Source organism: Lepisosteus oculatus, chromosome 7 (assembly GCF_040954835.1).
Source record: "Lepisosteus oculatus isolate fLepOcu1 chromosome 7, fLepOcu1.hap2, whole genome shotgun sequence".
Classification (NCBI taxonomy): Eukaryota; Metazoa; Chordata; class Actinopteri; order Semionotiformes; family Lepisosteidae; genus Lepisosteus; species Lepisosteus oculatus.
In genome coordinates, this window is record NC_090702.1 from 37,518,166 (window position 1) to 37,532,897 (window position 14,732).

The 14,732-nt window shown below is 33.9% G+C and overlaps 1 protein-coding gene across 1 annotated transcript in view; it reads left to right on the top strand.

Annotated features, from left to right (window-relative positions):
• Window positions 1-4,814: 4,814 nt before the first annotated feature.
• Window positions 4,815-14,732, top strand: part of LOC102690310 (mucin-2-like) — a gene marked incomplete at its 5' end in the record, with an annotated part of 77,325 nt that continues 67,407 nt past the window's right edge. The window contains 6 exons of the mRNA XM_069192471.1: window positions 4,815-5,041; window positions 5,829-5,958; window positions 9,343-9,406; window positions 9,508-9,596; window positions 9,979-10,165; window positions 13,447-13,569. Coding sequence (XP_069048572.1) covers window positions 4,815-5,041; window positions 5,829-5,958; window positions 9,343-9,406; window positions 9,508-9,596; window positions 9,979-10,165; window positions 13,447-13,569 — 820 coding nt within the window. The remainder of the gene's footprint in view (window positions 5,042-5,828; window positions 5,959-9,342; window positions 9,407-9,507; window positions 9,597-9,978; window positions 10,166-13,446; window positions 13,570-14,732) is intronic.

Genomic DNA, 14,732 nt, shown 5'->3' on the forward strand with positions numbered 1-14,732 from the left:
ATTTCAAAGTTTCCCTCAGAGACTAGGGACTTGAGGGGAGGAGGCGGGAGCTGTGCAGCAGTCTGCATCCCTTGGTGTTGGACTATCCCCATGACCTCTCCTCTTTTACCTCAGGTTCAACCTTTCCTGCAATTTTCCTCCATTTCACCAAGTAACAACCCTCAGTCAGAGGATGGCTGCTTTTTCTACCTTCTTAACTTTACTTGCTCTGTGACTAGCCCTGGCGTGATGATAAAGGCAATAAAATGGTCAGCAAGTCAACTAGTCTCCCCAACCTGTCCTTCCTAAGACCACTGCCACCAAAATGTGTTGTAATAGTTAAAATGACAACAGCGGAGAGGAGAAAAGAATAAAGTGGAAGAACAAGTTACATCCATCCATCCTTGTGTTAGTAGGTGGTTAACTCTTGCAGCAAAAATACAGTAGATATGTACAGTATACTGTATGAATCACTCCTTTTAGTGAATATTTTTAAGTGTTTGTTTAAAGAGGAATCTCTCTCAAACACCTCTTTTTACATTTTACATGCACTCCTCCATCCCATCTCCACCTTCCAGCTATCTCTTGGTTAAGTCCAGTCTCTGAAGGGGGGTCCAAGTATTTTCATCCAAGTCTCTTTGTCCTCTTAACCAAGCAGGTTAAACCAAAACTTGGTATACTTAAATATTTAATATATATTTACAACACAACATGTCAGGGAAATACTGTATATACTGTATAGCACTTTTTTTTTTGAAGCACAAACTTAAAATAAAGTTTTAAAGTAGATTTTGTTGGTGATAGTGCTCTGTAGTGAAGTTAAGAACAAAAGCATAGCTATAGTTTTGGTCAGCTTAATTTTTTTGTTTTGTTAGTGTAAAAGGAAAAATAAAACAAGGTACAGGATGCAGGATTTCCTGGTCTATATTTGTAGATAATTAAATACCTAAAAAAAGGTGTGCTCACAGAACACAAGGAAATTCACGCTTCATTTATTTAGTATTAATTAAAAAAGTATAAGTGGAAAAAAGAGAGATACAGGAGTATTACAAGAACAAAATACAAAGAAACAAAAAAATAAAGTGCATATCACAACATTCAACAAAAGATAATACAAACAAACCTGCACATAAGAAAATCAAAAAGTATTTCAGGATCTTCCTCAGACAAAAAGGGAACATAAAAATGTGTTTTTGTAATTTATGAATCATGTGCTTTTAATTATAAACAATTTGTCTAATGTAATGATGGATTACATATTAAATTTCTGAAGACTAAAAATGAATGAATATTAAAATTGGAAATATGTTACATATTCTAATACCCATTTAATAATAATAATAATAATAATAATAATAATAATAATAATAATAATAATAATAATAATAAAATACTTAATCAGAGTATTAATTTGAGTGTTCTGGAGAAGTAAATTAAACCAGACAGAAAATCAGAATAAATTAGGAAAAGAACATTCAAGGATGAGTCATATAAATCTAAAATGAGATGAGAATCAAGTGACACCTGATTTAATTGATCCCTGTCAAAAATTGGTCTTTGATGTGTCACAAAAAGCAAAACAAAGAACAGATGATCATTACAAAAGCCATGAGACCATTGAGAAAAATAAAAGTGCCAGTAAAAGAACTGTCCTATATGATTCAAACTCTATAGAACCTGGTTGCAACTTCTAAAACGTATATCTCTACATCTTCCCATAGGTAACATTACAATGCACACAAATATTACTTTCAGTAAGAATGAGGAAATTAATCTATTATGAAGAAATGTATTGGTAGTATCTATTGCATCCATAAGAATGATTTAATTTAAGATATCTTTTTTATTATACTTAAAAATGGTATGAAATGGTTATAACGTTAAAGTAAACACCTACATGACAATTGCTGAAGTGTGCTTAGGCTAAAATGTCTTCCTTCTGTTTGTAGCAACTAAATTATTGGTTTTTCTTATTCCCACTTGTATATATCAAACATGACTAATTTGTTAAATAAGATTTTACATGTCACATGTTCATGCAGTGCCACGTGAAAGGTGTGTCTGTAAGTAAAATGCACTTTGATGTGATAAGTCTATGGTCTACCAATCTTAGTTCCTCATATTATTTAAAACAGGTGAAAATCAGAATATAAAAGTGTTACAGTGCTTCATTTGACTGCTAACAACTGATGGCTTTGTCAGTGCTGTTCATCTAAGAAGATGAAGCTGCTTTCAGAGCTAACCCTTGTGGCTGTGCTATTTCTGCTGTCAGGTACTGTACTGTATGTCACCAAATGATTTAAACATAACTTGCCAAGTAATAAAAACATAAGTTATTGAATAATGTCTTAAATATTAATAATAATTTTGAATTTAACTTTGTTGTGATGTATTTTAAGAATTTAGATTATGAAACTAGTGTGTGCTTTTTTATATTCTACAGTGTATGAATAAGGTGTCTGCACCAGCACAACATTGCAGTACATCTTGTGATGCTCTAATCTATCAGTCTTCTTTTGCATGTTTTTGATTAAATCACTTTGATGTCTCTAAACAGAAATACTAATTATTTTTTATGTGTGATGTTTGATGTGTTTGATGTTCAATAAATTCATGACCAATATGTTAAATTTACAACAACATCATAAAATGGCCTATTACTGTTCCTCATTGGGCATTACATGCTTTCTTCTGTGTGTTCTATTAAGGTGTTTATTAATAATTTCACATTAGAGATTATAGATTGATTTTGTATCACAACACTGTCAACCTGCCATCACCCTGCTAAATTATCTGAACATGGGATATTTATTAAGGAATTTAAGGAAATGTAATTTAACCAAGGTATTAAATAAGGAAAACAATTACTGCTTCCTACCATGTTCATTTTTGCATTTTTTTTGTTTAGTACTCTGTCAATTGGCATTTACCTATCAGCCATATGAAATAATAATGCTGTATATTTTCATTCCTATTGACAGAACTGTTGTTTCTGCTTGAGTGTTTGTCTTTAATGTGTTTTGGCATCAATATGTTTTGATTTATTCTTGTCTTTAGGCAAAACCTCTTCTGCCAGTGGCGTATATTCAGGTAATTATTTTAAAATATTAATTATCAAGTTCAAGTTCAATACTTTATTGCCATAACAACTAGTTGCATGGGATTTGGTTGGGTGAGTTCATACAACATAAAGCCAATAACAGACAGCATCCAATCAGCACATCTTCATAAAACACCCTAAACACATGCCTTCTAATTATGTTAGAAAGTCACATGAATTTCCCAAATATACGATTGCTCATCAACAATTGATTGTGGAATTCAGAAATGGGAATAAAAGGAAAACAAATGTTTTCATATAGTATTATAGAGAGTATATGTTACCAACATTAATAAGTACAAAACTGGCATTAATAATTTACTATGGAAAGTGAAAAGTATAACTTAATTATAATAACACTAGATATCTTATAGATTTCTAACACTTTTCCATGGTCTTTTTATATATTGTATATCACCTTTATACAGTTCAAACCTTACTGATCTATCACCATCATTTGTAACTGTTACTAAAATTAACATTTTTTATAGAAATATTAAATCTTCTAGTACATGGGTTTAATAAATCACATTCTGAAGGTTTAAGTTAAATTAATCACCTACAAAAGACCTGAGGTAAGTGTTAAGTAACCAATAAAGGGAACAACTGGTTACCCCAAATACCCTAGTGTTTGTCCAACTAAATTAAATAACCAATTGATTTATTAATTGATATATTCAAGAAAAATCTTGAGAATTAAATAAATCTTTCATATGTTATATCTTACAATCTTACAGTTTTTTCCTTACCAGTATTATCACATATTTAAGGTTTATTGTCTACATTTGTAGTCTAAAGTAAAAAAATATTCATCGCTGTGTCAAAATTTAAATGCTCTTGTTACTTGATAACCATTGTATAACAGATCATGACTTTAACTGTATGCTGAGCAGTTTATAAATTAGATTAAAATTCTGGATATTTAACAATTATGAAACATCCATAAACCTTCTGAGATTAAACATTTCCCTTAAATGAAGAAAAAATAATATTAATAACTTCAGTGAATAACACAGGTCTTCAGAGAGCGAATGCATGATATTTGTCTCAATGTAATTATCACAAGGAACAATTAAACTTTCACTCACACACAATTTAGCGACACCAAGTGACCTAGACATCTTGTGTTTGGACTGTGGAATGAAACACTCAAGAGCCACGCAAAACAGGGAGAATATACAAACTCCACACACAAGGGATCCAGGCTGGAATCAAATCATGAAAGATAAAGGAAATGTCCAGAAATCCCAGTTTCCTATGTAAAATGGTTTAAAATAATCATTGACTACAGATCAAGGGTCTACAACCTTGGTCATGTGGAGCTACATAGTTTTATGGGTCTCGTTCCAGATAAGGTTCTCATTCTATAACTGAGCTCATCATTAATTTTAATGTGATCCCATGTCCTTGATTTAAGATTTATATAAAACCTGTTGACTAAGGCTCTTCAACAAGAGAGTAGGAGACCCTGCTCTGGATTGTATACTATTTAAATTCCATTAAATAAGATTATTTCATGAATAACCATCAACAAGGATTATCCATCAATGAGGATCAACTGAAAAATAAATTAAATTGTATGAATTAAGAAAGTTAATAAACTAAATTACAATTTATGAAAGCAATTACATAGAAAGCATTCATTTATGATGGAGCACATTATCATGCTCAATTTCGTTGTGAAATATTAGGTATATTACAGTACATTATGTAATGAATTAATTAATACTTTTGTTTCCTTGTAGATGTATGCAAAACATTTGGTAGTGGAATCATTCAAACTTTCAATGGCACCTATTTCCACGTGAAATCAACTTGCCAGTTTACTTTCAGCAAACAGGGTACAGACTATGACATACAAATACAAAGAGATGAAGATGGCTTTCTGGCGAAAGTGATCATTTTTCTTAATAATATAGAAACCATTTTGGAAAAAGGTCAAATAAATGTTGAAGGGAAAAAGTAAGTGCTATTTAAAATATTTTAACTTTATTTGTGGAAGGAAAATTATTGTGGAAATTACATAACATATAATAATATTAAGATTTAATATAGTCCTGGAATACAGTGGTGTTCACAAGCAATGGCTAGTGACCATATTAAATCAGGAGACAAAATACTATGATTAATACAGACAGGGTGCCCAGAAGGTTAACTGTGCAATTATTTTTTACAATGTATTATTTTGTATTTATAATTTATCCTCCCTTTCGACGAAGTCTTGTGTGTCCAGCAGTGCTCTTAGGCGCTATTGTTCCTCTAACGGTAGATCATAGCACTTCAAAGTTCAATATAAATAATGCTGAGACAGAACAGTATCCAGAGATGCCAGGAGAGGGAATGTGTAGGCTCCCAATTCAACATGGACAGTTCACCCTGAAGCCAGAGCCCAACCTAAAAGAGTGGAGCAGTGGCTAAGGATCTACAACTGTGAGTGGAAAGTTGCTGGTTCGAATACCATGGCCAACAGAGGAATCCTACTCCATTGGGCCCCTGACCAAGGCCCTTAACCCTGACTGCTCCAGGGGCACTGTACAATGGCTGACCCTGTGCTCTGACCCCAGGCTTCTCTCTCTGTCTGTGTCTCATGGACAAAAGCTGGGGTATATGAAAAGATGAATTCTAATGCAAGAAATTGTATAGGGCTAATAAAGAAACATTATCATTATTAAACATTAAAAATAAATTTGCTTTTTATTCAAACTTCTTGATATATTTGATTTTATTATTTGAATGTTTCCATTTATAGTGTTAATCTTCCTTATGATCACAAATATCTACATATCCATGAGTATGGCATCTACACTCAGCTGGAGAGCAGAACAAAAAAGCTGTCACTCTTTTGGTATGATGAGGGTGGTTATATCAGCTCACTTTGGGTAAGATATGATATTTTCATTATTTGTTTTATAAATACTTTTTTGTTTAAAAATATTAAATAACATTGTTGTGATATATAATAGTGTTAGTAAATTAAATCATATTGATAAAAAACAGAAGTAATGGGATTGCAAGTATGACTAGTATGGTAATGGAAATACATTATAGCAAAACTTATTTATTCTTCATCCTAGCGTTTATCCCACATCAGCAGGGTCCGCTTGTCGGCACACCCGTCTCCATTTGGTGGTTTGAACCAAATCTTTGAGCTGACGTTGCCATTAAATGCGCCATAGAATACTCCAACCGGCATGTCACTCAGCCTGCCGTTACTTATTTCTTATTTCTTTTAAAATAGTAATTAAAATTGTGATCTTGTTAAGCACTGTTAGTGACAGTTCATGTCATTTCCTCACACAATCGCTGCTATTAAACAGTCTAAAGTCTGTCTAAACATATCCATTCCACAGCACAATTTAGGCAAGTATAATCCTGTTGTATCCATTCTGCGCAACCAATGGCAGATTTTGAATACAATTTTAAAACTGATCAACCATACTAGACGATCCAGATTTTAGTATAAGGTTTTATATCTTGTCAATATGAGTAAATGTATGTATTGTCAATATGACTAATTTTCAAAATTAAAACACAAAAATAAAATTTTGGAAACACAATTTGAGTGCAGAACACTTGAACTCAACACAGGTTTTTTAATAAATTGATTACTGGTTAATTTTCATAAACACAACAACTAAATAAAACAACAAAAAAATCATCTTTTCAGATAATTACTGCTATATATGATTTACCAGTTTCAGTAGCTACTGTAGATAGAGTGCTGCTCTATCTATATAGCATTGAGACAGGCCAGGATCCAATTATGTCAGTAGAGGGAATATGAAGGCTTCTAGTCCAAAACCAAAATCTTTTAAGCTGCAGTCAGACTAGCCAAGCAGTTTCTTCTGCTTCAAGAACCCAGGGCTGGAGTTATCATTTAATAAAGGTATTACTGCAGGTGAGAGCAGGGAAAACCCTGTTTATAGTATTGAACTGAGAAGAAGAAACTTCTTTCCAAAATTTAACCACATCTGGAAGCTCTCAAAGCATGTGTAAATAAGGTGTCCGTAGTGTTCCATTAACAAATCTGACATCCTTCCATCTCACCAAGATCATTCTTATTAACAATGTCTCCTGCAATGAAATTCCACTTATTTTTCCATGTGGGAAATTGAAAAGGGATTTTCTTGTATGCAAGGGCTGCCCCTAGCTTTTGGGGGGTCTTAGGCAAGATCCTGGAAAGGGGCCCCTCCAGATTAAAATTTGGGCATACACTACTATTATCAGCTCCCATCCCAAGCTCAATTGGCTATTTAGAAGAATTAAATACATGAATTAAAAAAAGTCATTTAATAATAGCTTTGAAAAACACATAATAAATAACGTACAAACAGGAACAATAGGTACACATTTTAAAAAGATAACATATTGTACCATTGAATGTAATAACATGATACATGAATCTGTTTGCTTCCAGTAAAACACCTCAAGCAGTCTTACGTGTGTAGGTAGTAAATATGGCTTTTCTACTGTTTGCATGGATCTGATCAACTCAAAACCAAATGAAATATAAATGCATTATTACAGTAATTTGATCTGGCATACCTCTGTTTTGAGATCACTTGTCTTACTTTTCTTTTCTGTGCTTCCTTTTTTGCAGTCCCCATAGGTACGTCATTTTGGAGGACAATGTGTGTTAACCAGTTGCAGCTACATAATTTAAATTTTAAACCATAATAACATAGTTTGCAATGCTAGTAAAAGGTCACTTGCAATGTTTCAATACATGATACAGTAGATTAATAAAATAAATCATCACAACATTTACTACTTTCTGAAATTAAACAATTCAGTATAGCAGCAGCTGCAGTTGCACTGATCTTGTCATCTTACAGTGAAGATGAAAGTCATTTACTACACTGAAAACACTTATTATTATAATATTATAATTTATAAATAACAAACTTTATCAATTAAGATTAGCACAGCAGCAACAGAAAGAGCAACTGGTCAAAATTTTTATTTCACATTTCTGAAAGTACCTAAAAATAAAAATGTTTTGTTGCACAGTTTTTGAGGGGGTCTATCTGGTGGCCTTGGAGCCCTAGGCAGTTGCCTAGTTCGCCTAAACCAAAGGTTGGGCCAGCTTGTACGAACTGAATGATTGTGGAAAATAGGAGAATGAGCATGTCTTCAAACTTCAACCTGCATTGAGCTCCCAGATTTGGTTGTTTTGGAAACAGCTTTCTTCTTTTCAGTCCAATACTATGAGTTTCAGAATTAAAGACAGAGCTCACAAAACCAGTACAAATGAAATTTTAAAGTCTGCAGAGCAAATTTACTTGCAGATCTTTCATTCTGGCAAATTTGATTAATGATTACTTTCCTATATGCATTCAGAAATTTGAGTATGCAGTTTATCACAGTACCCTAAAGAGGTAGAAAAAGAAATCAAAGAACTAAAAGCAAACAACATCTATTTTTATTATGGAGATATGAGGGAACTAGGAAAACTGAAGATAACTCAAGAGGAACTGAAGAGAACTAGGACAATTTGTCCATCTTTTAATTTAGTGATGGGACTCCCCCATCAGGGGTCCAGAAATTTTAATAAGCAGGTTGTTGTCATGTCAATTCACTCAAGGAAAAATAAAGCCCAATATATCTTTTGTCTCAATATATTGGATTTTATTTTTGCTCTTCCACTTTCAGAATTTTGGTCTTTTATTTCATTAAAAGTGATGATGTTTAATTTTTAATTCTGTGCTGTTGCAAGTGCTTATGGAACATTTCAGTGATATGTCTTCAAATTATAGCAGCTCATACCATTTAGGTTGTACAGTAATATAGTCCTTTCCAGATACTAGTTGTCTTCTTCATTCAGATTGTTTTTTAACCAAAACACACACTGTACTGCACTTCTCACAGTAAAATACACAATATGCTCTCTCCAACAAATCTGATTGTCACATGCCATGCTGAATACTGTACATAATTATCCAAATAACTATTTCACAAGGAAAAACAACACCCAAGAATAAAAAGTATTTAAGAATGGCTGAGGGGCATCCCCTAGGCCATCGAGTGAGGAGGCTAGGACCCCCTCACGCAGTGAAGCTTGGGGGGATGGAGGAAGAATGCATTATAATATTATTCCTTTCCTACACAACAATCTGTGGGTTTAATTTAATTTCATGTTATAAATAGAATAGATATTTTATATATGACTGTGCATGCAATTAAATTAATATAAAATTATATTAAATTAATATGCATTATATCAGTAACATAATGTTTAAAGATTGTTTTTCTAACTGTGACAGTTGGAACTAGATGAAGAACGTCGTAAGGAGTCAGTTGGTTTGTGTGGCAGCTATGAACTTCCAGGTAAGACTTCCTTTTTTCCAAAACCATCACCACATTTTAGCCACTGTTATATGCTTTGCTTTTGCATTCTAATGTAATAAGAAATATATTTTCCAAATTAGATGACAGCAAGAAATTGATTTCTGAATATCAGATTTCTAATGGAAACCAATGTGAAACCAAGGATGAAAACACAGAATGTAACGAAGAGGTAAATATTTTTTTATAATTTAATTTCTTGATTTTTTATGTTAAGCAAATTCACAGAAAACAATCAGAAGTACAGGGCAATTAATCCACATGTGAAAATGATTTAACACAGCAAACGGTTTATGACTGGAAACCCTACTGTAAGAACAAAAAAGAATACAGTAACAAGAGTAAAACAACCATGATAAAGGCTATTTATAACTCAGTATACGTAGAATGCTCTTTTACATACTGGGGAAGATATAAGTATAGGGTAGTTCAGACCTGTATTTCCATTACATTCCATTGCAAGTCTGCTCCAGCATATGAGCACCTGGGTCTAATGATTTTCTGTCAATTACGTTGATTTTACATTTTCACCATTTCTTTTATCTTTTTGTCAGCATTGTCAAGACGTTATATCAGAATATTTCATGGATTGTGTGGATAACCCTGATACCTTTATTGATCTTTGTGCAACCAATGCTTGTGGCTACAAAAACAAAACCAAGTTTGAATGTTCACTTTATGAAGAATTAACACAAATTTGTATCAAGGAAAATATATATTTAAGTACATACACAGGGTGTGGTGAGTAATTAATTTTTCCATTACGTTCCCTTTAATTTAATCACCAAAAATATAAACTGTATCTTTTCTGTCAAGTAAATCAGACATGGAAATCATTTTATACCGTATTTTTAAAATACCTTTAAAAATCCATTAACATACACACCTACAGTATGGTGTGTAATACAGATGTTTGTCCAATAATCCTTCTAGAGCTAGTTAAGAACAGCACGCAAAATGTAACGATATTCTTTAACTGGTCAAAGTGTCAATACAAAATTTTACGCAACGTATACAAGGAACATTACTTTTATCATCCATGCTCCAAAAGCATTGTTGCTTTCTTTTTGAACAGAATGTACTGTGGATAGATATTGTTAAAAATGGGTGGTTATGAAAATGGAAAATACCAGGATATGACCTTGCGGATTAGTCAATAATAAAATAAACAGTTAATAAATAATAAAATTAACAGTTAAAAAATAATACAATAGCGGTTGGTATAGTTAGAGGCATGTGAAATCTTTGTTCTCGGGCACAGATTTGGTGAAAAGAGTAATAATCTTGGTTAAAAACATATTTATTAACAATGACAATACAAACATTACACTGCATGAAACATAAACAAACAACACACAAGTTACTGTATTTACAAATTTAAAAATAAAGTTTTCCAGAGACCTAAGATTGTAATCACCCAGAAAACTCCAGACTGTGGTTTTCTGGGTTAATTAGAGATAAGCTGCCTTCTAAATAAAATAGAATGCAATACAACCTGCAGTTAAATCTCTCTCTGCATACCTGGATGCCACAAAACAAAGGGGAGCCTATCTTCTTTCTTTTAAAAATGCACACTGAGGCAGGAAAGGACATCTTTACCAAAAGTGTTATTGACTTAAGAAATATAAGTTCTCGAAAACACAGAAGCTCTCCCTAGCAAGGTTCAAAAGACTCCACTTGAGTTTTGCCTGGAGCAAGCTACAACTCCACCTCTCCTCTCTCTTGTGGTTTGACCTTCTTTTCCTCCTTTTCCTCCTCTTTCCTCGGTCATGATGTGATCTTATATTGTGTCTTTCTGGATTGCTGATTGACACTTAATAATTTACACAGACTTAATTATCTAAGGTAAACCAAGATAAACTATGATTGCTTTTGATCACAGGATGTGGACCCACTACATCTCAGCACACATCCCATCTGCTTTAAAAGTGGAAATGTTTACACTGCTAGGTGTTACACACTTGACCTAAACTTTTTCAAACACTAGCCACCAATAGCTCTAACAGTATGAACAAACATTTGGCTAAATATATCATTAGACGTCCTCAAGAACTCAGTGTGCAGTGAATTGTCCCCTACTGGGTTTTGAACACCATCTCACAGGCACCTCTGAGCCCTAAACCAAACAGTAATATGGTCACCTTAGACATCCCTTGTCTTCTGAGATTTCCAGAAGTTGTAATTATACAAAACACAATACAGTGTCTAAGGGGAAGACTATTATGCAGAAATACTATATATTCTGTAGTCTGTTAAAAGACCAGACTTTTAATTGAAATCCAAACTAGAGGAACATTAAGATTAAGCAAAATAGGTCTTACAAAATGATAGTATTGATGATTTGCAGAGTAGACATTTCAGGTGGTTCCTTTTATAAAAAAAAATCTGAAATGTAAGTATGCAATCTATCCTAATACCCTAAAGGGAGAGCAAAGTAAAAGTCAAGACAGGTTCAATGAATGCTAGAATTGGTATGTCAAGAACCATCTCTTAGCTCAGTGTGTGTGGGACATGGACATTTCCTGTAAAGGCAAGCTCTGTGGCTAAGGATCTGCGCCTGTGACTGGAAGGTTGCTGGTTCAAATTCCACGGCTGGCAGAGGAATCCTACTCCGTTGGGCCCCTGAACAAGGCCCTTAACCCTAACTGCTCCAGGGGTGTCGTACAATGGCAGACCCTATGCTCTGACCCCAAGCTTCTCTCTGTGTCTGTGTCTCCATGGAGAAAAACCTGGCGTATGTGAAAAGATGAATTCCTAATGCAAGAAATTGTATAGGGCTAATAAAGAAACATTATAATTATTATGTCTGCAGGAGAAAGACTAGTAAATGAAGATTGCAGAAGCATTATATATTTTACTCAATCATAATGAGTGTCCATTCTGTGTGGGATCTGACACAATGTTCCGCTCTAATAGAAGGAATATGTACTAATATCTACAAAGGGTTCTTTGCTTTAGTGTCTCAAAAATATGTTGATTAGTTTTATAATTTTGGGGTATAATTGTGCTGTAGATCTAAAACATACGTACAGTAGCTTCATTTGGTTAATTTATAAATAGGATAATTAGGTTTTAAAGACTACGTATTCTGATTTGCCCTATAAATTGAGATTTCTTTTTAGGTTATTGAGATTAAACAGAGATTATTTCAAAACTGGAAATTAGAATAAAAAAACCGAAGCCATTATACATGCCAGGCAGTGTCACACACACACACACACACACACACACACACACACACACACTGTACGTACAGTATAAAATGCCCCTCTGACTATTTCAAGATTACCCAGAGAGCTTCATAGGTTTCTAGCCATGCATCTGTTGCATACAATGTACTGCCATCTACTGTGCATAGGCAGAACTGGCCAATTGTTTCAAAAACATGTCAGAACAGTGAGGAACAAAGATATTTCCAAGCTAATAGTTCACCATATAACCTCTCCCGGAGATGATTAAATTATCTTCTTGCCTTTGTACTGAAAGACATCAGAAGCCAAGATAACCCATACACCTGGATCACACACCCCCTTTTCTCAATAATACACAAATTATTTTTAGAATAATCTAATAATCTCTCCATTACTCTCCATTTACAGACATCAGTTTTTCATACTCCTCTAAATCTCCATTTGTCTAGACACTCTTACCTGATGCACCTATTCTCACTCGCTCTTTTATTTCAGAAAGAAGGTACAGCTATTGTTGTATCTTCGTTTCAGCAGATGTCTAAAAAGATAATTAATTCATAAAATGAATGTTATATACAAGATTGTAACATTGTAGAAGAACATTTTATAGCTGAGAAAAAATAAGGCTCATAAGCTATCCCTGTAGGATAAACAAGTAACTTTATTAAATCCATCATAAATATTTATTTACAGGGGTCATTTTCTTGATTTTATCATCACCCAGTTTTGAAGAGTCCTTGTACATACAGTAGATCTTGTTGGACAGTATAGGTCTCTCTTAAGATATCTGAGTAACAATATAAAACCTTTGCTTTTTGTTCTTAAATACAGGTGAACCAACTTGTTCTGGAGATCTAATATTCACCAAATCTGGAAAAGCCTTCATGGAAACTTGTTCTAACCCTAGTACACCATCTAATGTACCTTTTACAAAGACTTGTACATGCCCAACTGGTAAGCTGTTTTGTATTAATACTACAGGATTGGCCTCATATTTTCTTGAATCTTGGTCAATGTCACAATGTCACAATGTCCAAAACAGACAATATCCCACTAGACCCCAATTACCAAACAAATATACCAAAATAATGCAGTCCAACAGTTCTGTCCTCTCTCAAGTGCCTTTGGTAGCTTTAATTCATCTTCTCTATCATATCTCACTGCTAGTTGTGACTGTCCTGAACAACATGGTCCCTTATGCGTACCCCTACCTTGATTTCAATGTGTCCAATCTCAGGTAGGGGGGGAGGAAGATGATGCTGGAGCCTTTCTCAGCTGCTATTTGTAGAGTGCCTGGTGTCAGTCATCTACTGGGTCCAATACTGTGATCCGTTCCACAACCGTCCTTTCTTCCTAAAGATTCCAGTTCTGTGTGACTGGGGCTTTTTCAAGCCTTCTTTACAAAGGCTCTTGATTCTTCCCCCAAGGAGTAAAAATGTCCTTCTGATACTTTGTGTGAGGAGAACCAGCTGCAAAGGCTCCTTTAGGAAATGGCAATATGCAGATGATCAGGTGTAATGACCCACTGTTCCAAAACATCCTTCCACTACCCCCACCTCAATTAAAGGCACAAAACTTCTTAAACATCTTCCAGTTTTATCCCCAGATGATGTGGTAATTGCCTGGCATCTGTGCTAAGAGGGCCTTTGATCAGGACAGGAAACACAGAGGTTGTCACAGGACCATCAATGAAATTGAACATCCATATAACTCTCATGCCCTAACACCCACCTTTTTCATTCTGTGCCACTAACACCAGAAAAAAATACATGTGTATACAGCAGCTGGCATATTTACTGCATCATAAACTGAATGAAACTGTATTTTGTTATGTTGATGTTTTATGAGTTGAAGGTCTGCATTAATTACTGAAGAAAGTATTCCCCAGATGAGGATTTTCAATCTTATAACCTGTATTGTTTCTTATGAATGCAATCTGTAACAGATTTGAGGGTGTTCTGAGTTTATGTCTGTGGTTGTGTCTAATTGGACAGAAAACATCCCCACTTCTCTTACTTCACCTGCAATACTTTCTTTTATCGTTTTCTTTTACCACATTATATAAATAACAACATTTAATTAAATCAAGGTCGACAAAGACTCCTGGCAGTGTATAT